This window comes from Eleginops maclovinus, chromosome 1, assembly GCF_036324505.1.
Source record: "Eleginops maclovinus isolate JMC-PN-2008 ecotype Puerto Natales chromosome 1, JC_Emac_rtc_rv5, whole genome shotgun sequence".
NCBI lineage: Eukaryota > Metazoa > Chordata > Actinopteri > Perciformes > Eleginopidae > Eleginops > Eleginops maclovinus.
In genome coordinates this window covers 26,177,259-26,203,019 of record NC_086349.1, presented here as the reverse complement: position 1 = coordinate 26,203,019, position 25,761 = coordinate 26,177,259, and the positions used below count along the sequence as shown (strand labels likewise).

General features: G+C 41.3%; 1 protein-coding gene across 1 annotated transcript in view; it reads right to left on the bottom strand.

Annotated features, from left to right (window-relative positions):
- plxna3 (plexin A3) overlaps positions 1-25,761 on the bottom strand; it is a 118,690-nt gene that overhangs the window by 82,888 nt on the left and 10,041 nt on the right. Inside the window, exons 2-6 of the mRNA XM_063895565.1 lie at positions 9,204-9,621; positions 8,310-8,500; positions 5,440-5,987; positions 4,525-4,689; positions 811-993 (exon numbers count right to left, since the gene is read on the bottom strand). Coding sequence (XP_063751635.1) covers positions 811-993; positions 4,525-4,689; positions 5,440-5,987; positions 8,310-8,500; positions 9,204-9,517 — 1,401 coding nt within the window. The 5' untranslated portion in view covers positions 9,518-9,621. The remainder of the gene's footprint in view (positions 1-810; positions 994-4,524; positions 4,690-5,439; positions 5,988-8,309; positions 8,501-9,203; positions 9,622-25,761) is intronic.

The following is a 25,761-nucleotide window of genomic DNA, read 5'->3' as shown; positions in this document are numbered from 1 at the left end:
TTATTATTTTATCATCATCAATATTATTGGTGTTTTTCATTATTAAATATATCATAAATATTTGCTCTTTTTAGTATTTTTTATTATTATTATTTATTTGTGAAATATATTTGTTATTTATTTTTTAATTTTTAAATGTAATTTATTTTTATTTTTTTTTAATATATATGTTCTGTTATTATTATAATCAAAAATATTGAATTGTTTAAATATTATTCATTGTGTATTATTAATAGTATTTGTATTATCACTGAGTTGCTGCTAAAGGCTGGAATCCTCTTTTAATTTTCTTTTATTTACAGGTATTTGACTTCTCTCTTCAGCTGAGCAAATGTATGTTCTTGTACTTCACTTCCTGCCTTTACTGCAGTGCATTTATCTTGCAAATTCAGATTTTTACCCCGAAAACATGTGGTAATGAACAAGAGCTTCAGACATTAAACAATCGATTTCAATCTAAATTGACAGCGCTGACAACGTTTCATTTGTTTCAGTAAATTAAACACCATGAGTGTTGGAGGTGAAACTGGAAATGTTCCATTACTGCCTTTCACACCAAACAGCCTGCAGTGATTTAAAACATGCACATAGCAATTTCTCCTTAAATGGAAATACAAGAAAGCAGTCAAAAGCTCACTTCCCCTTCGCACAGAAAGCAGCACCTCGGAAAAACCCATATCCTTCCTCAAAACACTGTGAAAAACTGCAGAATTTAGCAGCGATTTGAAGCACAAAATGATTTTTTTCCAGCTTTTTTCGTCGCAATCAAACCCAGCAGCATCCACACACATCCATTCGTACTCCTCTTACCTTCTTGAGCTGCCCGCTGCGCGTCCCCACAAACACCACCGTATGTTCTCCGTAGGTGTAGGCGGCGACGGCTCCCATGCCCTCGGTCCGGTCCTCGTACAGCGGGTTCCCCTCGATGACCCGCAGACCCCCGAGAGGCTGGTTCAGCACCAGGCCGCAGAAATCATCCCCGATCTGCTTCGGCTGCAGGAGGAAGAGGATGGAGAAGTTATTATGACGTCTGGTTTGTTTTAGATAATGTGAACGACTAAGTTGAAGCGCTGCAGGATGATATCAGTCTTCTTAAGATGAAGAAGAAGAGGATATATTGGTAGAGGAAGTCATCTGGAATCGTATGCATGTTGACTTTATAACAAAAAGGCAGAGAACATAAAATTATACAAGTTATTAATAGATTGTAACAGAAACCAGAGAGAAGATGAAGTTAACAGAGTAAAAATACTTTTCTTGGTTGGAAGAATGAGACGCTCACTGTGATTGGCTGAGACACCTGTCGATCAATTACGAGACACCTGTAGCTTTAAAACACCTCCTCTGATCCAAACCAGGTAGGTGTTGAGTTTATTGTCCCCACAGGGCTGTGTAAATACATTTGACAGTGTGGTGTGTGTGTGTGTGTGTGTGTGTGTGTGTGTGTGTGTGTGTGTGTGTGTGTGTGTGTGTGTATCTATTATTTCATTATGCTGATGAGACGGTCGGATCGCAGATGATTTATACGTTTGATTCTTCAGAGAGTTTTACGTTACTGGGTGGAGAGAGGAGTCTATAGAAACAGGGAGGAGCAGGGATATTATTACAGGGTCCACACACACACACACACACACACACACACACACACACACACACACACACACACACACACACACACACACACACACACACACACACACACACACACACACACACACACACACACACACACACACACACACACACACACACACACACACACACACACACACACTGAGGTTGGCTAACACCCTGTCATTATCGGGTTAAGGCCGAGATGCATCGCAGCATGGTGGAAATTCTGAAACACAGAAACAGGATCTGCTGTGTGTGTGTGTGTGTGTGTGTGTGTGTGTGTGTGTGTGTGTGTGTGTGTGTGTGTGTGTGTGTGTCAGCAGACACTCTCAGAATCACTATTTATAGTCGCTTTCTTTCCTTTTCTGTCCTGATTTTTATTTATTTACCAAACACCCTGTCCTTGAAACGTTATCTGTCTGTGAAACGGCTCCGTAGTAAACTCTGCTTTCTGCAGATGTGCCCTCAAACTGCAGAGTCTCCCAGCAAAGGAGACAAAAGCACATGAATACTAAGTCTTTACATTGGTTGTATGCAAGTTTTTGACTGGATTTAAACATTTTATTGACAGTTTTTGAATCAGTTTCTTCCCTCCGGTATAACATCAATATATATTTTGATGGTAATAAATCATATCTGCTGTTCAGAGGATGGTTGAGGTCAGAGACAATTTCAAAATGTTATTATGGAAGACTGAAAGGAAGATCTTTTCTAAGGTTTAACCTAAAATCTTTGATCAGATTTCTAAGAGACTGAAACTGAAATCTATGTATTGAGACCCTTAGATTTGGTCTTTTGTGCAGAAAAAAACTGCACTTGAGGTCACTAAAAACAAAGCACCGACAGAGGGTGCACCGGTGTATCGTGTCCCTGGTGAAACAAGACAGGTAGCCTCCATCTGCTATTAAATATATATCGTATATTTCTAAAATAAGGTCCATAAGCACAGCAAAACCAAGAGGTGAGTCATGTATTTAGGGCTGAAATCTTGCATGGCTTCTTCTTCTGCAATTTAAGAAATACTGAAGCATTGAAGCACCGCTCAGGTGAGCTGCACAAAGGAAACATGGAGGCAATAACAACAGACTGCAGCAGCACACACGGGATCCTCACATGTGTAGTGTGTGTGTGTGTGTGTGTGTGTGTGTGTGTGTGTGTGTGTGTGTACACGGCAGACAGATCATCATTAATTGTGAAGGAAAGTCCTGAAGGTACAAAACACGCACACGTACACACACACCCCGACACGTACAGGACAGATTGTTACATGTTGTGCAGACAGGCGGCCTGCTGGTGACGCTTAATGAAAAACAAGACTGAGACACACACACACACACACACACAAATAAACACACACACACACACAAATAAACACACACACGAACAAGGACCTTGTCATATTACATTCATGCATGAGCACACACACACACACCCTGCTGTTTATGATAAAAGAAGGAGGTCAGAGCCTGGACACTGGCCCCACCTCCTGTTTATGCCCTCAAAACACACACACACACACACACACACACACACACACACACACACACACACACACACACACACACACACACACACACACACACAAACTATCATGTCTCATTATCTCATATTTCATCCTCTCACGGCTGATTGGCTGAGATTCGTTAGTTGGATATTTAGTTGGTTAGTTGGTTGATTGGTTAGTTAGTTGCCGGGGGCGACAACCTATCCCCCTCCCCCATCTCCATATTCCCAAATCCAGACCTCCCCCCCACTCCATCCCAAACTTGTTTCCTGCCGGGTTTCCCTGTGCTGGGTTACCATGGTTACCCTGCAGGCCATTACCGCCATGAATAAGAACATCATCTACTACCCAGACCTGAAATAACCCCCCTGCAGGGAGAGTGGGGGGGAGTGTCAGGAAAGATTTTTGCCATAAGGAGCTCCATTAGAGAGAGGTACATCAAGGTATAGGAAGACAAATGTGTTTGATAGATGTGGTGAAGGAACGAGTCCTAAAAACGAAAGACTCAGTGTTTTAAAACTTCCTGTTGCTGATGGATTTTTTGGGTATGTTCTTTTGTTAGATGCCTGAAATAAAGTCTATGGTTATTACAAGCTGAAATTTAAGAACGGTGGTTGCAAACGAGTGTCTAAATCAGACGATTAAACGTCATCACACCCAACATTAGCCGCCTTTAGCTTAGCGGTGGAGACGTGAAGTCATGTGACCGTGCTGTAGTTCCTTTATAGCCCAACATTAGCCGCCTTTAGCTTAGCGGTGGAGACGTGAAGTCATGTGACCGTGCTGTAGTTCCTCTATAGCCCAACATTAGCCGCCTTTAGCTTAGCGGTGGAGACGTGAAGTCATGTGACCGTGCTGTAGTTCCTTTATAGCCCAACATTAGCCGCCTTTAGCTTAGCGGTGGGGACGTGAAGTCATGTGACCGTGCTGTAGTTCCTCTATAGCCCAACATTAGCCGCCTTTAGCTTAGCGGTGGAGACGTGAAGTCATGTGACCGTGCTGTAGTTCCTTTATAGCCCAACATTAGCCGCCTTTAGCTTAGCGGTGGGGACGTGAAGTCATGTGACCGTGCTGTAGTTCCTCTATAGCCCAACATTAGCCACCTTTAGCTTAGCGGTGGAGACGTTAAGTCATGTGACCGTGCTGTAGTTCCTTTATAGCCCAACATTAGCCGCCTTTAGCTTAGCGGTGGGGACGTGAAGTCATGTGACCGTGCTGTAGTTCCTCTATAGCCCAACATTAGCCTCCTTTAGCTTAGTGGTATTGACGTGAAGAGACGGGGAGTCTCACGAGAGTTTGGGTACAATTTTGTAAATCAATAATTAGCATCTAGACACAACCTCCAAACTCGTATCGGTCAGAGTTGTTGTCCGTTTTTTTCTGATGTGTGTTTGTTCTGAACTCACCGTGTGGATGCAGGGCAGTTCCTTGTTGAGTAACCACGGTAACGAGAGTCGTCCCTCGCCACGGTAACAGGAGCGGATCCTCTCCCTCATGGCGAGGTTGATGTCGTGGAGCGTAAACAGACACAGGACCGTCTCTCTGGGGGGGTTGGAGCGGTTCTTCTGACCCTGAAAACCACACAAAAAAGGTGAGACTGAAAAGTGCTGGTTTGAGTCCCTGAAGAAAGGCACTGCTAACAATAAGGAGCATTGTCAGGTTGGAGACTTGTTGAAGTCAAACATCAACAAGTAAAAAGAAACCGATAATTACAGAAAGAACGAAAGCAGGAGAAGGAAGAAAGAAAAGAACATTTAAGAAGTCAACAAAAAGGAGAAAGGTACAATCAGGATAAATATTTGTAGAATATAAAGTCTTTTCTTTTGGTCGTTTGATTTATCCAAGGTCTGCAGTCTAGACGTAATATAAATAGAAAGAAGAGAAACAAAGGAACAAGGAAACAGAATAGAGACAGAAAAAGTAAAGAAAGGGCAGAAAAAATCGATTTAAAACACACTTTAATTCTGAAAGGATAAAATGAAAGTTAGAGATGGAAGAATAAAGACAGACCAGAAACAAATGATGTAATAAAAGACAACAAAAAATACAAAATACGAAAGTAAATGGACGTCATTGAAACTGACATCAAGAGAAAATGGAATAAAAAAGAAAAAACTGGAACAGAATGAACAGAAAGAGCAGGGACGAAAATAAATGGATTAACAACTAACCAATAAAATAACAGACATTGAAACAGACTAACAGACAAAGGGAATCAGAAGAGAAAATAATAGAGAAATTGAAAGAAGGAAGGACAGGAAGGAAATAAAAGTCCTGATAAAGACGTCCAATCAGAACAGAGGATGCTGACGGTAGCTCACCTGTGAGAAGACGACGAAGAGCACGTCGTCGTCCTCCGACAGACCGAGCGCCTGCGCCAGCCTCCGCCCGGGTTTCTGTTTGTAGGCGGCCTGAACCAGCCGGTACTCCACGCCGTCCTTGGTGCAGCCCAGAGGAAACTCCACGTAGGAGTAGAACTCGGTGTCGTTGGAGCACATCCGCACGATCTTAGAGGTGAAGAACTTCTCCCCGCCGGCGTCCATCTGCGTGAGCTGCGTGTCCAGCTGCAGCGTCAGGAAGTAGACGTAGGTGCGACTGGAGAAGCCGTACACGTAGTAGATGTCGAAGGCCGGGTACAGGGACAGGGTGTCCGACGGGATCTTGATCTGAGAGGAGACAAACTCGTCCTGGTAGACCAGAGAGAACATGTTGACGCTCTCTTCGTCCGCCACCAGTTTCCTGCTGGACAGCGTGGGGAAGTACTCCGACTTTCCGTCGATGGCGGCGCCGATGAAGAGGCGGCTGCCACCCTTCGACGGCTTCTTTCTCTTTGGATCTGCAGCCCAATCGTCCTCCCCGACAACCACACCTGGAGAAGAAGAGGAGATTGGTCACGATCACCAAATGCTTTAAAGATTCATCAGACAGATCTCCTCTGCACACAGATGCTGTCCTTTGTGGACGATTCTGGAGAAAGCAGAGTTTATTTTGGCAGACGGATACAGACGGAGAGTTTTAAGGACAGGGTGTTCGGTAAATAATAGAAAACAGACAGACTATAAATAGCGATTCTGAAAGTATCTGCTGATCTGTGATTCAGAGTTTCCGACCTCCGTCTGAATTAACCAATGAAGCAAGTTTAGACCTTTTTCCTACCCTCTTTCCACTGAGGAGGCAGTTTGCCAGTTTGAAGCCTGTGCCCAATTGCAAACCAGTACAACTCTGACACCAACTATACTCAACCAGCAGTCACCAGAACCAGGGCCACATGTCAGAGATTAACCGGATCAGTAACAGTTCATGGCCAGAGTTCAAAGTCGCAGAAACACCAAGATCTAACAGTGGCAAGAATACTGCCGTAAAATCGGAGAACGTTTTCCACATTATTTATTTTATGGTGTTACAGTAACGTGGCTCAGGTCCCCTCGGGCTCTGGTTACCGGAAAATAATCAAACTGGTTCTTTAGTGGTTCCATAGTTGAACCAACTACAGACCAAACTAGTCAAAACACAGAACAAGAACGCAAAGAGGTAGGAACCCTGGACCATGTTCTAACCCTAACCCCATAACTAGTTGCGAACAGACCAATAATGTCATTCATCAAAGCCACACCTTCTTGAATGAGCTATAACAGTATGCAACCTCATACTGGTGTTAGCTTCAGAGTCAATTTATGCTAGATTATTTAAGAAAGGGTGGACTTCAAGGTCAAAATACGATTGTGGCCTGCTTACCCATTTTTAATCTAGTTTGATGTCTGTCTTAAGAAAGTTGGTTTCATAAGAACTCTTTTCATACTGCTGCCTTCTTCCTTTTAAACCAGGTTATGGATCTCCAAGGTGAACTAAAAGGGTAACATTAATATAAAGTAGATACACAAGAAGAGCCTTGTACCAAAGTCTAGAGATATCATGGTTTACCAAGTTTTTTCAGAGCTTTAACTGGTCTTTACTTCTACATTTCAACATCATTAGTCCTACTAAGCTACAAGAAGACGTCATATCCAAACATTTAAGAACTTACAATATTGATCAAGTCTTGGTATAATGAGATATAACAATCTGATGTTTATATCACAGCACTGGGTGACATGTGAACACATAGAACCCACTGAAACCCTGTGTTAGAGAGCGGGGATATGGGGACTGTCATGTTGGTGTTGTTTGTCAATCATCTTCTGTCTTCATTCTGGTTTTAGTTCAAACTAAAACACAACAGCAGCTGATTTACAATAAAAACCTGCAAAACATTTCGACGCTCTGACACTTGACTGACAGCTGCAGGTTGAAATGTTTCTCCAGTAAAGAACAAAGCTAAAAGGAAACCCAAGAGCTCGGTTTTTTAGTTTTTGTGGCAGCAAACTTACCAAAAACTTGATGTGATGCGAGGACAAAATCTAGCTAATGTTTTTGGGGATTTAAATCTGTAGAGGAAATGACAGCAGCGACTTCTTACTGCATACAATACAACTTTGTATTGGAGACTTTAATTGTGCGAATAAAGAAACACTTTAAGTATCACAACAGTGTTTTTTAAAGCCAGGATTTATATCTTTACTACATTAAATGCAGACTTTATAAAAATAAACCTAAAGGGAAACAAACGCCCTATTTTTACAAACTACGTCTGCTGTTTAGGCCACCAGTTGCTAATTAAATTGCACAAACCAATCATGCTAAGCTGTAGCATCGAGAAAACCCTGACTTTCAAACAATCTACAAGTTTTGAGTTTGATTAAGATCCTAACAAGCAGGAAAACACGCAGAAAACCAGCTGAATTTAGTGCGAGGACAGCACTAAACTATATGTACCGTATAGCTTTTAAGCTAACGCCTAACTAAAAACACAAAGTTGCATAATTAAGAATATATATTCCAGTATTTGTGCTAAGCTACGATAAACAAACCAGTCTGCATGATCTGGTGAAACACCTATCTCTTTTCTGAATCTGGAGAAAAAAACCCCACTGTTAATGTTAGCATAGCTCGTTAGCATGTTAGCTAGTTAGCGACTAGTCCAAGTGACCTTTTTCCATTCATCGATAGCCTGAGTTAGCATTAGCTTGATTATAATACAAAAGACTGTTTTAACGAGGTTCAGGACGATTGCTAACATCTAGTTCGGAGGTCTGTCCCCCACAATCTGTCTCTACCTGTCCAGGTGTATCTGACCCCCCCCCCCACTGCTCACCTGCCATCCCATCAGCCTCTCTGGCTCCGGACAGGTAATGCTCTTTGCGGTGGTGAGGTTCTCCGAGTTTGAAGAGATCCTCGAGCCGGAGGAACTGACAGACCCCCTGCCAGATGGAGCCGCACGCCACCAGTCTGTTCCCAGTGTAGTCCACCAGTAAGAGTTTATTCACGTTATCCGAGGAGTCCAGTCTGAGGGCAGAGAGAGAGAGACAGGTGGAGGTTAGACAGGTGAGAATCAAGACCCAGAAAAACATTCATATTTTTAATGATCATCCATCCTTGTTACATAGACATAGACATATAAAATAATAGAGACAGACAGGTGAAGATACAGACAGGTCAATCAGACAGACAGGTGAGCCAGATAGACAGGTGAACCAGACAGACAGGTAAAGACACAGACAGGTGAAGATATAGACAGATGAAGACACAGACAGATGAAGACACAGACAGATGAAGACACAGACAGATGAATCAGACAGACAGGTAAAGACACAGACAGGTGAAGACACAGAAAGATGAATCAGACAGACAGGTGAAGATACAGACAGATGAAGACACAGACAGGTGAAGATATAGACCGATTAAGACACAGAAAGGTGAAGATACAGACAGATGAATCAGACAGACAGGTGAAGATACAGACAGGTGAAGACACAGACAGATGAATCAGACAGACAGGTGAAGATACAGACAGGTGAAGACACAGACAGGTGAAGATACAGACAGACAGGTGAAGATACAGACAGATGAAGACACAGACAGATGAATCACACAAACAGGTGAATCAGACAGACAGGTGAAGATACAGACAGGTGAGCCAGACAGACAGGTGAATCAGACAGACAGGTGAAGATACAGACAGGTGAATCAGACAGACGATCACACTAACCGGTGAGCACAGGCCCTGACGCTGGGGGGTGGGTAGCACTTGGCGTTGTCCTCCACCGGGCCGGTCATGTGACTCCTCATCTCCGTCAGATTGGACGACAGCTTCATCACGCGGTTGACGGCGCCGACGAACACCTCCCCCGTCCTCCTGTGCACCGTCAGGTGGGTGAGGGAGGTGTCGAACGGCCGGTACACCACCCGGCCCGACGCCACGGGAGGGGGAGGGGGAGGAACAGCCGGGGCCGAGAGGAGGGGGGAGGAGAGGAGGGAGAGGAGCAGGAGGAAGAGGAGGTGCGGTGAGGAAGAGGGGAACATGGCGGAGAGAGAGAGGAGAGGATGGAGGGATGGAGGAGGAGAGGAGGGGAGGAGGAGGAGATCTGCTGCAGGACTGAGGAAGAGGCAGCTTTAACGGGGCATGGCTGTAGAGAGGGAGAGAGAGAGAGAGAGAGAGTTATAATGTGACAAACTACAGGAGCCTGTTGGGGACATTTCAGAACACATACAGTATTTACAGTAGGTGGACAGAGTCTCAATATTCAGGACTCAAGAACATTTATACAATGGCTTGTTTAAACTAACTTAAGCTGTTCAAACAACTAACTAACTACGCATGGGAACACAAATCGGTTCATATAATCATCTTTAGGATACGTCTTATTTTGAAATTCCCACGGTCTGTCTGTGTCATTGTTTTGGTCCATGTGCATCTTGTTCCTTAGTATTCAGACATTGCTTGAACATGAAAAAGGAGGCATTTTTTAAGGATTTAGTTAATAACTAAATGTTTTATTCTGTGTGTGAACACTTGAACATCCACCTATGAATCCTGGCTTTTACCTAAGATATGTTGTTTTTCTTACCTAAGATATTCCGACAATATCCCGAATTCAATCAGAGGACATTCTAACTTTGTATATGAATAAGACTGAACAAAAATAATATGCGTATGTCTCCAGAATGATGTGGAGCTTTAAATCCTCACTATTCACAAATAACTCTCAAACAAACACAGGATTCCACTGACAGTGTAGAGAGATTAGCTGTGTGTGTGTGTGTGTGTGTGTGTGTGTGTGTGTGTGTGTGTCAGATAGAGGTATTGATCTGTTTCTGTCTGTATTCTCACTGATTCTCTCATAAAGCTTCAGCAGCTCGAACACTGAGCTGATGGAAACTTCACTCTCATCCTGGCAGCGATTTCTACTCCGCTTACGTTTGACTGACAGCTCTGATTACACACACACACACACACACACACACACACACACACACACACACACACACACACACACACACACACACACACACACACACACACACACACACACACACACACACACACACACACACACACACACACACACACACACACACACACACACACACACACACACACACACACACACACACACACACACAGAAATCAGTTTCATCCTAATCTAAAGTCGTGAACGAGACAAAATGGAGGATTTTCTTTCCCTGAAGGAGTTTTTTCTGGTGCGCTGAAAGCTGAAATGTTCGGAGCGTGGGCGTCCCAGGTGGGAATTGAACCCTCGACTGTAGCAGCGCTTCATATCGGGCTTCAGCTTGTGCACATGAATCAATAAGAGAGAATATGAGAAACTGAGAGTGGAAACAGAGCCTCGCTTTCTCTTCTGTGCGAGCAGTTTCGTATTCTCTGATGTTTTCTTTTCTCAGGATTATTTGATGATGCATTCAGGTCCCACACAAACTCACAAATAATCATACTCTGCAAATGAATTCAAATGAAATGGATGTAATGTTTTACTAACACTTTTTTTAATGGGCATGCCCTGTTTTGTGAGCCTTTATAATCCATATTTTCTATGATTTTAAGACATTTTTTAAATATTAGAAAGAATGTAACTCTGAAACATGTGCCCTTTGCAATATTGACCAAAAAATCAAACTGCACACCCTCCATGTTAAAGAATGTTTTTACATTTTAAATAATAAAGAAACAAAGAAAACCAAAAACACTAAATAATTTAAATTATAATATCAATTAATCATAAAAATACAAATAAATACAAATTAACAAAAATACAAAATAATAATAATAATAATAAAATACTAATTAATTATTGTACAAATAAATAATAATAATAATAATAATAATAATAGCAAAAACACAAAATAATAAATATAATACAAATACTAAACGACTTATAATATTAATAATGATGATACAAATTAATAATCATCATAATAATAATATTTTAAATAATACATATATATATATAACATTTTAAGCAATATAAATGCCCAGTCACTGTTAAATACAAAAATATAAAATGTAATTAAAATAAACAGATCAAATATAAATCTGTTTTGAGTTTCTGATTGGTTGAAGTATATTTCCCACCAGGCATGAAAAACAGCTACATACTGTAAACCATCAGAGGGTGAAGTGGCTGTAAAGCCTCCTCACAGACGGCATCAGAGCAATTCAATCCAACAGGAACACACACATCGATCCGCTCCAATCCAAAGTCCTGTTCCCTGTTTGTTTGTGTCTGGGAACACGTCCGTAGACCACCCGGGCTTAAGGTCGTTACAGCGGCTTCCAGTACGTTCTACAATTGATTTTAAATTTGTGATGCTTGTTTTTTTAAGGCCCAACACGGCACCGCGAAATCTCTGACAAGCTTCTGAGAACAAAACAGCCCTCGGGTTATGAGTTTATTCCCAGAGACTCCACAAAAACAACTGGAGAACCTACCGTTGGATTTCTATCCTCTAACAACACAAACAATCACGTCAACAATAATATCTGCGCATCTTAAACTGAAAACAATCCTTTTCATTTTATTTCTACTTCTTGTATTTATTTATTTTAATTTAAGAACAACTTTCAGTCTACATTAGTATTCGATTCCTGCTTTTCGAATGGTTTTAATCCCCATGTCTGATTGGTTGCTGCAGCTTTAAATGTATTTATTAATCTCTTTATGGTATTGTGTTTACTCTTGTTCTTATCTATTTCCATTTGGAATGGTTTCTGCATTGCTTTCTTTCTTTCTTTTATCTCTTACAGTGGCCCAGCAGTGGCTCAGTCAGTAGGGGCTTGGACTGGGAATCGTAGGGTCGCCGGTTCAAGTCCCCGAACAGACTTGAAAAATGGAAAGTGGACTGCTACTTGGAGAGGTCCCAGTTCACCTCCTAGGCCCTGCTGTGGTGCCCTTGAGCAAGGCACCGGACACCTCCAATCCCCCCTCCCCATTGCTCCCCGGGCGCTGCACGATAGCTGCCCACTGCTCCTAGTACTAGGATGGGTTAAATGCAGAGGACTAATTTCACTGTGTGTGCTCTGCTGTGTGCATGTATGTGACCAATAAAGAGGGTTTCATCCTCCCATTCTACATCTATTATCTCTTAATTGGTTAATGAATAGGCAGGATTAGGATTGCTAAATAGTGCAAAAACACTAAAAAAAGTGCAATATTTTTCTACATTTTCAATGAAATACAGGCATTTTAACCAGATGACGACAAAAGTATTTTTGCTCTGTTTTGGGGAAACATCGTCCTTTGTGCAGCCAAAATATTTCCATGCAACTGACTTTATTTAGAGACACAATCTTATTTCAGGCTTTACTCAAACAAAAACCCTTAAATTGGAGTAAATGAAATCAGGGAGACTTTGTCTTGTAAGGTATATTTTTGTAGTGAGCAGCAAAGCAAAGTGTTTGAGGTAATGGGTCTTACTTTTTTCCACATCCTGCACATCCACAGAAACGGTATTTCTTGCAGGCAGAATTATCAACAGTAAGATGTACTTTTTGTTGAAGCTACAGGAAGTTGTGATCTCCCTTCTGAAAGGAATAGAGTGATTCTCAGTTCAACCACACTCCTGCAGCTCTGATATCTGAGCAGAAGTCCTTTTTGGAGGCTTTGAATAAAAACTGACAGCTCTAATAACTCCTGACAAACAAACTTCTGTAATCTCTGGCGTGTTAATTACAGCGTCAGTGTGTCCCTTTACATCTGGCAAATGAGACATGACTTCAAACACGTGGAGGTCTGAGCTTCATTAATGCATCTGGGGGAGGGGGAGGAGGAGGAGGAGGAGGAGGAGGAGAAGGAGGAGAAGGAGAGAAGGAGTAGAAGAAGTAGAAGAAGAAGGAGAAGAAGAACGGGCTCTTTTAGGAGACGTTTTCACTTTGATGAAACATTAAGAATAAAAACCCCAGACACTGCTGAGCTCAGATTAACTTTTAACGTGTCGAACATCACAAAGTCACAAATCTGACAGGCGTGATGAAGAGCATGGCTCCGACTGACTGCCGCTAATGAGACAGTAGAAGAAGAGTTTCTGCTGAAACACGGAGGAGACGTTTTCTGAATGGAGGATAATAACGTTTTCAAAACTGAAGCGACACAGAGGTACAGTAAACCGAGTCCAACAATTAACCCCATGACACACACACACACACACACACACACACACACACACACACACACACACACACACACACACACACACACACACACACACACACACACACACACACACACACACACACACACACACACACACACACACACACACACACACACACACACAGGTTAACACAAAGAGGCAGTGAAAGATCAGCACATTAGTTAATTAGACTGCTGAGCTGAGGGACAGAGGAGAGGTCGACAGATGGACCGGAGAGTGTGTGTGTGTGTGTGTGTGTGTGTGTGTGTGTGTGTGTGTGTGTGTGTGTGTGTGTGTGTGTATGCAGACAACAGACAGCTGGGCAGACAGAGGAGACAGATAGAGTTTCTCTAACTGGACTACGATTTCACTGGACCATCCATCAACCTGCTGAATACAGTGTGTGTGTGTGTGTGTGTGTGTGTGTGTGTGTGTGTGTGTGTGTGTGTGTGTGTGTGTGTGTGTGTGTGTGTGTGTGTGTGTGTGTGTGTGTGTGTGTGTGTGTGTGTGTGTGTTAACAAGTGCTTGCTTTGAATCCTTGGATGGTAGGAGGAAAGCTAAACTGAGCTAATGCTGCGTTCAGGTTCCAGAAGTATGACCGTAAATACGAGCATTCTCAGTTATTCAGTTCAAGGACAGGGGTTGAAAATTGTTTTGAAGAGCTCTGACATTGACAAACTACACACCTGCCGGAGATCTGGCTGGTCTAATTAAAACATACTCTCATTGATAATAACAAGACATAAGATTCTGCACATGTTTAAAAGCCTCTCAAAGGTTAAAATTAATGAATCTTGTTTATTTTCAGGCAAAAGGGAGAAGAATAACGATCCTGCTTATGGTCCAAGTGTGTCACTGGTTTATCTATATTCATTGTCAGAAAATCTGTATTAAAATTGCTTCAAATAATCATAAAATCAATATTTTGAACAAACTATATTGGAGCTTCGCCGATAAATACTGAACAAACTCAAGCAGGATTAACGAAAAGGCCAAACCCTTTGGAAAATGTCATCTTCTGCGGAGTGCTTTCATCAGTGAGTGAGGCAGGAGTACTACTGGCAGTTTTAAAAGGAAGTCTTGTGTGTTTTTTCGACAGTCTTAGCGGCTCCTGAATTTGCCGAGTCATGAAAACATTTCTCTCTGTTGGAAAGAAGTGACCTTCAGAGCGAGTCAGCGAAACACAAGACCTCCGACTCATCATAACAGCTGTTTATTCTGGAGGTTTTTCAGTGTTTTGGCTCTAAATTGTGTTTTTGTACAACTTTCTCCACATCTTTATCGACTTCTACATGTCTGTGTGTTTCAGTTGTTTGGAGGAATATTTTTGACGAGAGGAAATATTAGGAATAGCAAGAAAAAAGGCAAAATGTTTGACAATAAATAAAATATATTACAATTTCGATTATAGTTGATGTCAGAGATTTAATGCTTATTCAATTTCTTTGTCTTAAGCCAATTTATGACATGTTAAAGTAATTGTTTTAAGACATTAAAACCAAAATATCTGAGTATTTCTTAAGTTTTCAGTCAAATTTGAGATATTATTTTCATTATTTTACTTAAAAATGACATTATTTTTTAAATGTAAGTCTAAATTATAAGACATTACGCCATTTAATAAACAGTAAGTCCAATATCACTCTCTAAGTGAATACCATTTCCTAATTATAAGAAAATAATTCAAGATTTTAAATAAGAAACTCACTTTTCTTTACTTTTAAGTCAAGATTATGTAAAGTAAAGCAAAAATTACTTGTTAAAAGTTGGCAAAATGCATTCAAAATTATAAACCAGCAGCCGTTTGAGTTAATGACCTCATCATTTCCACTTTTATGGATACTTCTACTAACATCTCCCACGACATTTCATCTATTTCGTCTCCGTCTGGAAGAAATAAGCCTCCATAAGTTTGATAAACCCAAATGTCTCCTTTGGTTTTGTTTGTTGCTCTGCAGTAAATCTCCCATAAAGACACCAGTTATATTACAACGACTGGGAAACAAACCAAAGTCCTTTAACGTCACACATGATGTCATCTCAAAGCAAACAGAGAGTCTTTATCTGCAGCTTCATATCAGTATGTAGAGTCTCTACTTTAAAGAGTCCTCTCCTGCTGATGTTCAGGTGTATATCAGTATGTAGTGTCTCTAGTTTAAAGAGTCCTCTCCTGCTGATGTTCAGGTGTATATCAGTATGTAGAGTCTCTACTTTAAAGAGTCCTCTCCTGCTGATGTTCAGGTGTATATCAGTGTGTAGTGTCTCTACTTTAAAGAGTCCTCTCCTGCTGATGTTCAGGTGTATATCAGTATGTAGTGTCTCTACTTTAAAGAGTCCTCTCCTGCTGATGTTCAGGTGTATATCAGTATGTAGTGTCTCTACTTTAAAGAGTCCTCTCCTGCTGATGTTCAGGTGTATATCAGTATGTAGAGTCTCTACTTTAAAGAGTCCTCTCCTGCTGATGTTCAGGTGTATATCAGTGTGTAGTGTCTCTACTTTAAAGAGTCCTCTCCTGCTGATGTTCAGGTGTATATCAGTATGTAGTGTCTCTACTTTAAAGAGTCCTCTCCTGCTGATGTTCAGGTGTATATCAGTATGTAGTGTCTCTACTTTAAAGAGTCCTCTCCTGCTGATGTTCAGGTGTATATCAGTATGTAGAGTCTCTACTTTAAAGAGTCCTCTCCTGCTGATGTTCAGGTGTATATCAGTATGTAGAGTCTCTACTTTAAAGAGTCCTCTCCTGCTGATGTTCAGGTGTATATCAGTATGTAGTGTCTCTACTTTAAAGAGTCCTCTCCTGCTGATGTTCAGGTGTATATCAGTATGTAGTGTCTCTACTTTAAAGAGTCCTCTCCTGCTGATGTTCAGGTGTATATCAGTATGTAGCGTCTCTACTTTAAAGAGTCCTCTCCTGCTGATGTTCAGGTGTATATCAGTCTGTAGTGTCTCTACTTTAAAGAGTCCTCTCCTGCTGATGTTCAGGTGTATATCAGTATGTAGAGTCTCTACTTTAAAGAGTCCTCTCCTGCTGATGTTCAGGTGTATATCAGTCTGTAGTGTCTCTACTTTAAAGAGTCCTCTCCTGCTGATGTTCAGGTGTATATCAGTCTGTAGTGTCTCTACTTTAAAGAGTCCTCTCCTGCTGATGTTCAGGTGTATATCAGTCTGTAGTGTCTCTACTTTAAAGAGTCCTCTCCTGCTGATGTTCAGGTGTATATCAGTATGTAGAGTCTCTTTATGTTTCTCATACTGCCTGTGCTGCAGCACCTCTTTTCACCCTCTGTCTGAAACCAGAGCCCAGTCTGCTTTGATTGGTTAGCTGGCCAGCTCTGTTGTGATTGGTCAACCTGCTTAGAGATATACCTTATCCCTTAGCCTATCAGGTACAATGTGTCGAAACACAAACCCAAGTGTAACATAGTGATGTCATTGTGTTCTGGAAGGAAACACAAATGGGAAAACCCCCAAAAAGCATAATAGTGCGTTTTTCATATCTTTTGTATCAGGATTTTTGCAAACCCAACCCACTCTCCTCACCCTGCATCACCTCCATCTGCCTCCCCCTCTGTGACCCCCTCCTCACCCCCTCTCCCGTCTCTGTGACTGAAGCTCTGTTTGAATCTCAGGCTCTAATAAACACACGACAAAGACGCATTGTGAGCAGCTTCCTGCAGAGAAAGGCTGCAGGGTGAGTCTGGGGGGGGAGGGGGAGAGGGCTGGAGGGTGGTCTGGCGGGCGGGAGATATATGGGGGAGATAAGAGGGAGACAGAGAGGTTGAGGGGGGGGTTGATGGACAGATTGAGACATTAATGCTGATGGAGGGAACAGATAGAGCTCCAGTTGATCTGCAGCTGGAACAATTAGGCTGTTAATTGATCCAGTGATTAACAGAGTAATAAACCACATTTAGACTCATAAAATATACAGGAATTATTTGTCTATCTTAAGTCTAATTGTGGCATAGCAACACAAATAGATTTAGGTTATTTTTTAATATTAAATGAAAAAAATGACTTATTTTCACATTTTTGGTCAAAATAATTCTAAAAAATGAAGCTTTCGAATCAAAATCACAAGAACAAAAGGATTATTAATTACTTTTTGGCTCAGAAATATTATACCCAAAGTAATTGGACAGGAATTGTGTGTCAAAACTAATTGGTGTAAGAAAAATAGATATTTTACGCAAATACAATTCATTTTTCAGTGAAAACCTCACTGTTTTAGCTCCTTTACTTCAGTATCTCACTGAGTAAATGTTCTTATTCACTTTCCATCGCTAACATTAGTTATTTGAACTGTTGCTGTGTGTGTTTGTTGATTAGAAATGTGTTTTAGTAATGGATAATGGTAAAAACCTCCACTGAATATCGAGTTTCTCTAAAGACAAAGACCTGATCTTCCTCGAGTCAGTAAATTCAGCATGTTGTTGTTTCTGATCTAATTTAGTCGGACTGCTGTGTCACTTCCTGTAATTACATAAACACGGAGAACTGTAACCCAGTGTGTACTTTAATAAGTCCACTTTAATTTTACTGCGTCTGCCTCTGTAATTACAGACCGCTGTAAACTGCCTGACTGTTAGCAGCTAGCATGCTAACAGGATGTCTTCACAGCGTGACCCCCTCGCTGTCATTCTGTAAATATGAGTCTCTCTCTGGAGAGAAAGGAAGGCGTTGCATCACCAAACCAAGGAGGTTAATTACAAACTGATGCTGTTTTCATTCAATATAAGAAGAGGAACAAACACAAGAGGAAAGAGAGAAGAACAGTATTTCGCTTTAACTTGATTTTAAAAAATCTCATCAAATATGTGAAAAACTTCTGTTTCGATTCCATTTTTGAGTCACAACTAGTCCAATAACACATTAGTGAATTGATGGAAGAATAACCAACATCTACTTTGAAATATTTGGTCATTTTAATGCAAACTTGATCTCAAATTTGGAAATGTCCTGCTTTTATCTGTTTTATAATCACACTAATGTGAATATCTTTAGGTTTTTAACTCAAAACAATAAATTCTCAGCACATTTTTCACTATTTTGGGACATTTTAAACCCCAAAGCATTAATCTGGACAATAATCTGGAGAATAATAAATGTATATTGCAGACCTAAAGCCCAATAAATGTCATATTTTAAACTCAAAAGTTGTCTCCTTAAGCTATACAGGACATTTTCCACTATTTTCTCACATGCTATCGACTAAATGATCGATTAGATATTGAAAACAATAATTGGTTGAAGGCCTTTGGTAGTTTTTATTGTAGTTTATGTGTAAAACTATGCCTTATGTTGCAGCATGGAGGGATGGCTTTGGGTTATCTAGCTCCTCGGCAAAAACCAGAGAACACACTGCTCCATTAACTGTGTGTATATATGTGTGTGTGTATTTATAACAGTCCATTTATTAGGCCTGTCATTACCACAGGGTTTCAGACCACACACACACACACACACACACACACACACACACACACACGTAAAGCGTTGGCCATCATCAGCCCATCAGACTGTCGATCACATGAGTTTTTTTTAAATTAATGGATGAGTTGATGGAAACCAGAGACGCTGAACATCTAAACACATCTGACCCGGAGCGGTTACAGCGGCGGCCATGTTGGCTCCACAGTCGCAGTTAAACAAACATCTCCTACGGGCTGATAATGCACGATATGTCTGGACTTTCTTGCAGCTCTATGGGCATTTCTCGCTCTGATGAAGCCACTGTACTCCACCTGCAGACAGTTAGAGACTAGCTGTGAGCATTTAGCCGCTAAAGAGACGTTTATATTTCCCTCAGGAGTCCGGACCAATTATCTCGACTACAGCTACAGAGACGGATGTCCATCTGAACATCTCACTCTCAGAAAGGAAGGCAATTCCGTTAAAGTGAAGCTGCTCTCAGTCACTACATGTTGACATTAATGCGTCTCAATCCGCACATTGAACGCAGTGCGATTAGCAACTTGGGACACGAGAATGAAGTGGGAAATAAGAAACACCCTCTTCGCCAATTGGTCGGGAGATTCAATTTTTAAAAAAAGGTGCAAGATGAGGAATACTAGTCAAAGTCAGACACCAAAATCTGTTCCCGTTGTTTACTGTTATGTGAGTTTGAATTATAAAAGCTGAATAGCTCTAAGTCGATAGCTGATGGGTTGCAGGATTGATTTTGAGCCAATCAGTCCCACATTCATCTCTTCAAACATGCATCAGACCAAAGACTGATTGGTCTTTTTTGTTGTGTCCAATAGTTGTCAGATGAGAGCCAATTCGTTGCACGATTCCTTCTCTGAATTCAACCAAACTCTGCCTTTTAACGGTCAATGCTTATCAAGATACAAACAAAAACTAGAAAACTTTCGGTATCAATATTTTCCCGTTGCTTAGAGATTCTACATTCATTTGCAGATATCTGGTTTTAGAGATCAACAAGAAATGTAATCATCCTCTGCTGATAGCTGATGGGTTGCTGTGGTATAGCTCTCCACACTGCCTGTGTACCGCCATCACACCAAAGCCTACTCAAACGTGATTGGTCAGTATTACATGGGAGTGCAATTGAAGGTAAGTACAATTCAAACTCCAACATTTTCTTCCAGTTGCCAACTGCTCCAGCCTTCACACGCAGATATTTGGTTATGGAGAGGAGGACAAACTTACAAAGATTTCAGATGATAGCTGAAGGGTTGCATGATTGCAATCAAGCCAATGCATTGGGGCTCTATAGCTCTACACTTTACCCGCATTATACCAATGACTGCTCCAACTTGATTGGTCGAAATTACTTCGGATTGGGAGTGAGATTGCCACAATTACGGCCCCGCCCACTTTCCGGTGTAAATCCTGCAGTAAAATAATAGTGTCTTCATGTCTGAAAGCTGCTGAGTCATATATTGCACCTCAAATAAAGTAAATCCAGAGCTCTGGTTTCTTTACTTCCTCTCCAGAAAAAAGGAGAGTAAAAGAAAGGATCAGAAATCTCAGTCTCAGTGTCAGCCTGCTGCCTGCCACTCGTCCCCCGGCAGACCCACCGGACGTCCATCCCCTATTTATCCTCCGTAAGCTGTCTCTGCCGTCTGACCAGACATCTGACCCCATCTCCATATCTCTGGACTCATTAAACCCTTTCTGACCAACAGAGAGATTGTTTTCTGGCAGCACTTTAACATTTTACAGGGGAATCTGCATTTTGGTTTGAGGGCGCAGGCCGACATTAAGAGGGAGCAGAGTTTCAACCTTTTCTCTGCTCTTCAAACGTACCGCACTTAACCAATGCCTGCTCAAACGTAACGCTGCTTGAACTACAAAGGGAAACCAGAACCTTTTAGCAAAACACTGCAGACACTTTATATTCTTTCGCAGTGTTTCACTTCAACTGCTTCAACTTAAACTACAACTCCAATACTATACAATATATCATTTCTGCAAAAAATAAACGTTATTAAGCAAATGTTAACCTGTTTATAACGTTATCTGTGTGGGGAATTCTCCTTTAAACTCCTTTATGATTGAATACTGCAAACCCATAATCAGTTTGAAGTAATTGTGATGGAATCTTATGGAAGCTTATGTTCACTATTTTAAGCTTATCACACAGTTCCCAGACTTCCAGTTCAGTCCTTTATGTCGGGCATATTTTTGGTTTCTCTCTGCTGGATCCAAAACAAACAGTAAAGTCACGATGACTGACAGGAAGCTCATTCATCAGACACTCCTGATGACCCCTGACCTCTCTCTATACATCACCGCTGCACTGACTGCTGGAGCAGGACATCAAAACAAAGTTTATTCCCGTGACTGACAGTCGTGGCACGCCACATTTCACTGCACCGACGGCTAAATTTATCTCCTCCGCAGGTCACGAAGAGCTCCCAGAAAGTCTACTCTGATTGGATGCATTAGCTGAGCTGGACTTCATCCATCAGAAACAGAAACCTGATGCAAACACATCAAGTTACACTCTTTAAAAGTTGAATTACCATTAAGATTATGAGGATTTATAGTCAAACATGAGCTGAAGAAAGTGCATGTGAGCCCTGATGCTGATTGGCATGTCTTTGACCTTAGAAGCAATGAATGTAATGGGAAAAGTGTAATGGAAACTGGGGTTTAAACATCCCCATCCACTCTGAATGTGGCTGTTTTACATTAATATCTAATAAACTGCACCATAATAAAGGCGGCTGATGTTGGGCTATAAAGGAACTACAGCACGGTCACATGACTTCACGTCACCACCGCTAAGCTAAAGGCGGCTGATGTTGGGCTATAAAGGAACTACAGCACGGTCACATGACTTCACGTCACCACCGCTAAGCTAAAGGCGGCTGATGTTGGGCTATAAAGGAACTCCAGCACGGTCACATGACTTCACGTCTCCACCGCTAAGCTAAAGGAGGCTAATGTTGAGCTATAAAGGAACTACAGCACGGTCACATGACTTCACGCCACCACCGCTAAGCTAAAGGAGGCTAATGTTGGGCTATAAAGGAACTACAGCACGGTCACATGACTTCACGTCTCCACCGCTAAGCTAAAGGAGGCTAATGTTGGGCTATAAAGGAACTACAGCACGGTCACATGACTTCACGTCTCCACCGCTAAGCTAAAGGTGGCTAATGTTGGGCTATAAAGGAACTCCAGCACGGTCACATGACTTCACGTCACCACCGCTAAGCTAACGGCGGCAAATGTTGGGCGTGATGACGTTTAGTCGTGTCATTTAGACACTTCTTTTAGCACCTAAGGGATTAAACTAAAACTGATAATTCCTGCTAATCTGGAAGCCAACTATGAATCACAATTATGCTCCTTTATTCATCTTACAGGGGAAATCTGTTTCCTGGCAGCAAATGTATTTTTTCTCTGCTGAAGCATTCCTGTGTTCCTTGGCGAGCCGCTGTGATTGGCTGTCCCTGGGATGAGCTCAGACTCTAATGAATTAAATTAAGGAAAAGAGGGTTAATTGGTCATTAGGAGAGAGAGTAAAAACAGAGACGCTCTGTTCATCGTCAACACAGAGAGGAGACACGCAGGGAGGAGAGGAGGGTTAAAGGGACCGTCCCCAAGTTCAACTAAACATAGTTCTGATTATTTTTCTGTTTTATCAAAAATCAAGAAAAAATAAACTATAAAACATCACTTTTAAAAATATATAATTTGTAATTTTATCCACCAATAAAAATAACGTTCTTATGACCGAAACAAAAACATGAGTCTGTTGTTTGTATTTATCCTACTCCATTTCCTACAAAACTCCCATGAAGTAAAACAACTGCATTATCAATTCTCCCAGCCTTCAGCCGCAGTTTTAGACACATATAAAAAGGGAATCAAACCAAAACACTTGGTTGGGATTAGATGTTGAATGTTTGCTCGGACCAATCCGTACGCAGCGTTTTTCTTTTACCGACACAAACAGCATTGCAAATCGTCAGGTAGTGCAGCAAGGGAAGTCAGGCGTGATGCAGAGCTCTGGGATTTTTGCCTTTGCAGACCATTTACATGCACAAAAACCTAAAGAACACACTACAGGAAAGGGGAAACCGCCAAAGGGATAATGGAACAAAACAGTAGAAATGGGACCTTTGGTTGGGACTGTATTTTTTGATTTTTCACAACCTCTCTTTTTTCTCATGAGCCTAAAGTCATTTACCTACACAGCTCATATTTGCTATATCCTAGTGTCCTGTGTTTTAATTTGGGTCTGTGTTGAACGTAATGCTCAGAAAATGGCAGTGAAAACATAGAAACCTTATTGCTTTACTGGTCTGTTAATGAGTTTCCCTCCTGCTCTGGACCGACTTCACAGGTTTCAAACAACAGCTGTTAACGTCTGAAGTTTCAGGCGTCAGGTAAACGCTTTTCATCGGACTAATGAACCCCAGTTTCAAAAAAGCAAAGCAGTTGCAGCGCTGACTTCTCGGAGCGGCTGATGGACGGATCTGAATCGAGCCAGTTTTGTGTCAGTCGGGGAATGAAACCCTGCAGAGCGTGAAGTTTGAAAGGAGCGTACCGGTGTTTCTGCAAAGTGCCGCCTCATTCATCACACAGCGCGCACGGTTTGTAACAAAATTGGACATTTTTCAAAGCAAAGCATGAGTTTTTCACATCAACGCTGAAGCACAAAAACATGTTGTGGATCCGCTCGCTAAACTTTCAGGCATGTTGGGTTAAAACCCCGGACCCGGGTCAAAGGGAGGCGGGAAACCTGTGCATGTGAGAGGCTGGAAACAGCTTTTTCTGCCCTTAAAATAATATGGTTTATGGATCATATTTATGTCAGTAATCATTGCAGCTGTATTCAGTTGTAATTCAACAAGTGCACCAAGTGTCTTTGATATTTCCTCAAACTGTAGAGAAAATTAGGAAACTGTACAGGAAATATTTACAGATGTGTGTTGGATTAGAAATGTAAGTCCACGGTTATGTTGTTTCAAATGTCAAAATTCCCCAAATATGCACTTCAATATGATGTAAACTGATGAAAGCAGGAAGATACCCACATCTGAGAAGCTGAAAACAGCTTTTTAGTGATTTATCCTTTATTTAAATAGTTTTAACTGATCGACTCATTGCTGCAGCAGTCATTTAAACATATAATAGATATTTCCTCCCACTCTAGAGACATCTGAGGAAATGTAGGGGAAGCAGAGACAGAGTGTCTGGATCAGAAACGTGCAGCTTTTCAGCGTCTTTTAAGTGATGTCTTTAATGTCTTGATTTGACCGTAAGAAACACAAAGACATTCATTTTAATATTTAACAGAAAAAAGTCGGGAATCTCTTTATTTAGGAGGTAACACAACACATTAAGACTAACCCATTCTCAAAGGAGCTTTAGGTAGCTCTTTTTTCTTCCATAAATTAAACGTTTGGTCGGTAGAAATGTAAGAAGAAGTGAAACATGTCCGTCACAGTTTCACAAAGTCCAAGCAGAGGTCTTTAAACATCACTTTTTGTCAGCAAGAAACCCAGAAATATTCTATTTAATACGATAGAAAACAGCGTAAAGAGAGGCTAGAACTGCATTATCTGCTATGCATCCAAACTACCTGTATTCAGGAGTTAATTAATTAGTATATTTCCCCCACCTCTGGACCAGCTACAAACCATGCAGAGGAAACAATCCCAGCGAGAGTTGGATCAGAAACCTGCAGCTTTTTCCAGATTTCTAAACGTCCTCATTTACCGTTCTGTAGCTTAGCAACTAATGCAGTCTCCAAATAAACCGTGTGTTTTTAAGTGTCTCCTTCTCAGAAAGAAGAGGAAGAAGAAGAAGAAGAATGCTTTTAGTTCGACCGCTCTTCGGTGCTAAGACTCGAGAGAAACACCGTCAAGTTTCTTCATCTATCTCACCCTCCTCCTCCTCCTCATCTCCTCCTCTGACCTCCTGTTTAATCACAGCGTCACATATCCAGCTTCATTCTGCAGGAGACCTTGATAATAAAGGAGTGTGCAGATTAAGAAAATATGAATATAAATCTGATATTATCGCAGTATTATTCTGCAGGATGATCCTTTCACCTCGCCTTTCAGAGCGACTATCAGAAAGAGATGAAGCTCTTCAGAGGGAAATGATCCGTATAAATGTCAGCTGATGCGCTTGTAAAGAAATCACAGCAGTTAGAGGGACAGACTGGAGCTGAAAATCTATGAATTACATTTGTTTCTCATTTTTTGTGCCATAATTTGAATTAAAATGACTTCTGAGGTCCTAATTTAAGGAGCTACTCAAGTCCATTGTGCCCTAATATTGAAAAATGGCAAGATTGGACTCCTTGATTAGTTCTGGGACACAGTGACATCACTACCTACAACTCCTATTGGCTGGAGCTCAACTCATTGTACGTGATAGGCTAAAGAGCGGGACATCTGTAAGCACAATTGACCAATCACAAGAGAGCCTTTAAAGAACATCAAAGCAGACAGAGCGACACAAACACTACTCTGAAACTTGTATTTCTCAAAAACGTGCCTTTTTCCAAACTAAATTCTACACACAACATTTAAAGTTGTAATTTTCTTTGAAAAGCATTTAAAGAATGGAAGTCAATGGGCTCATGTTGCATGTAAAGCATTTACCGCAAACACATTAGATTTTATGTAAAC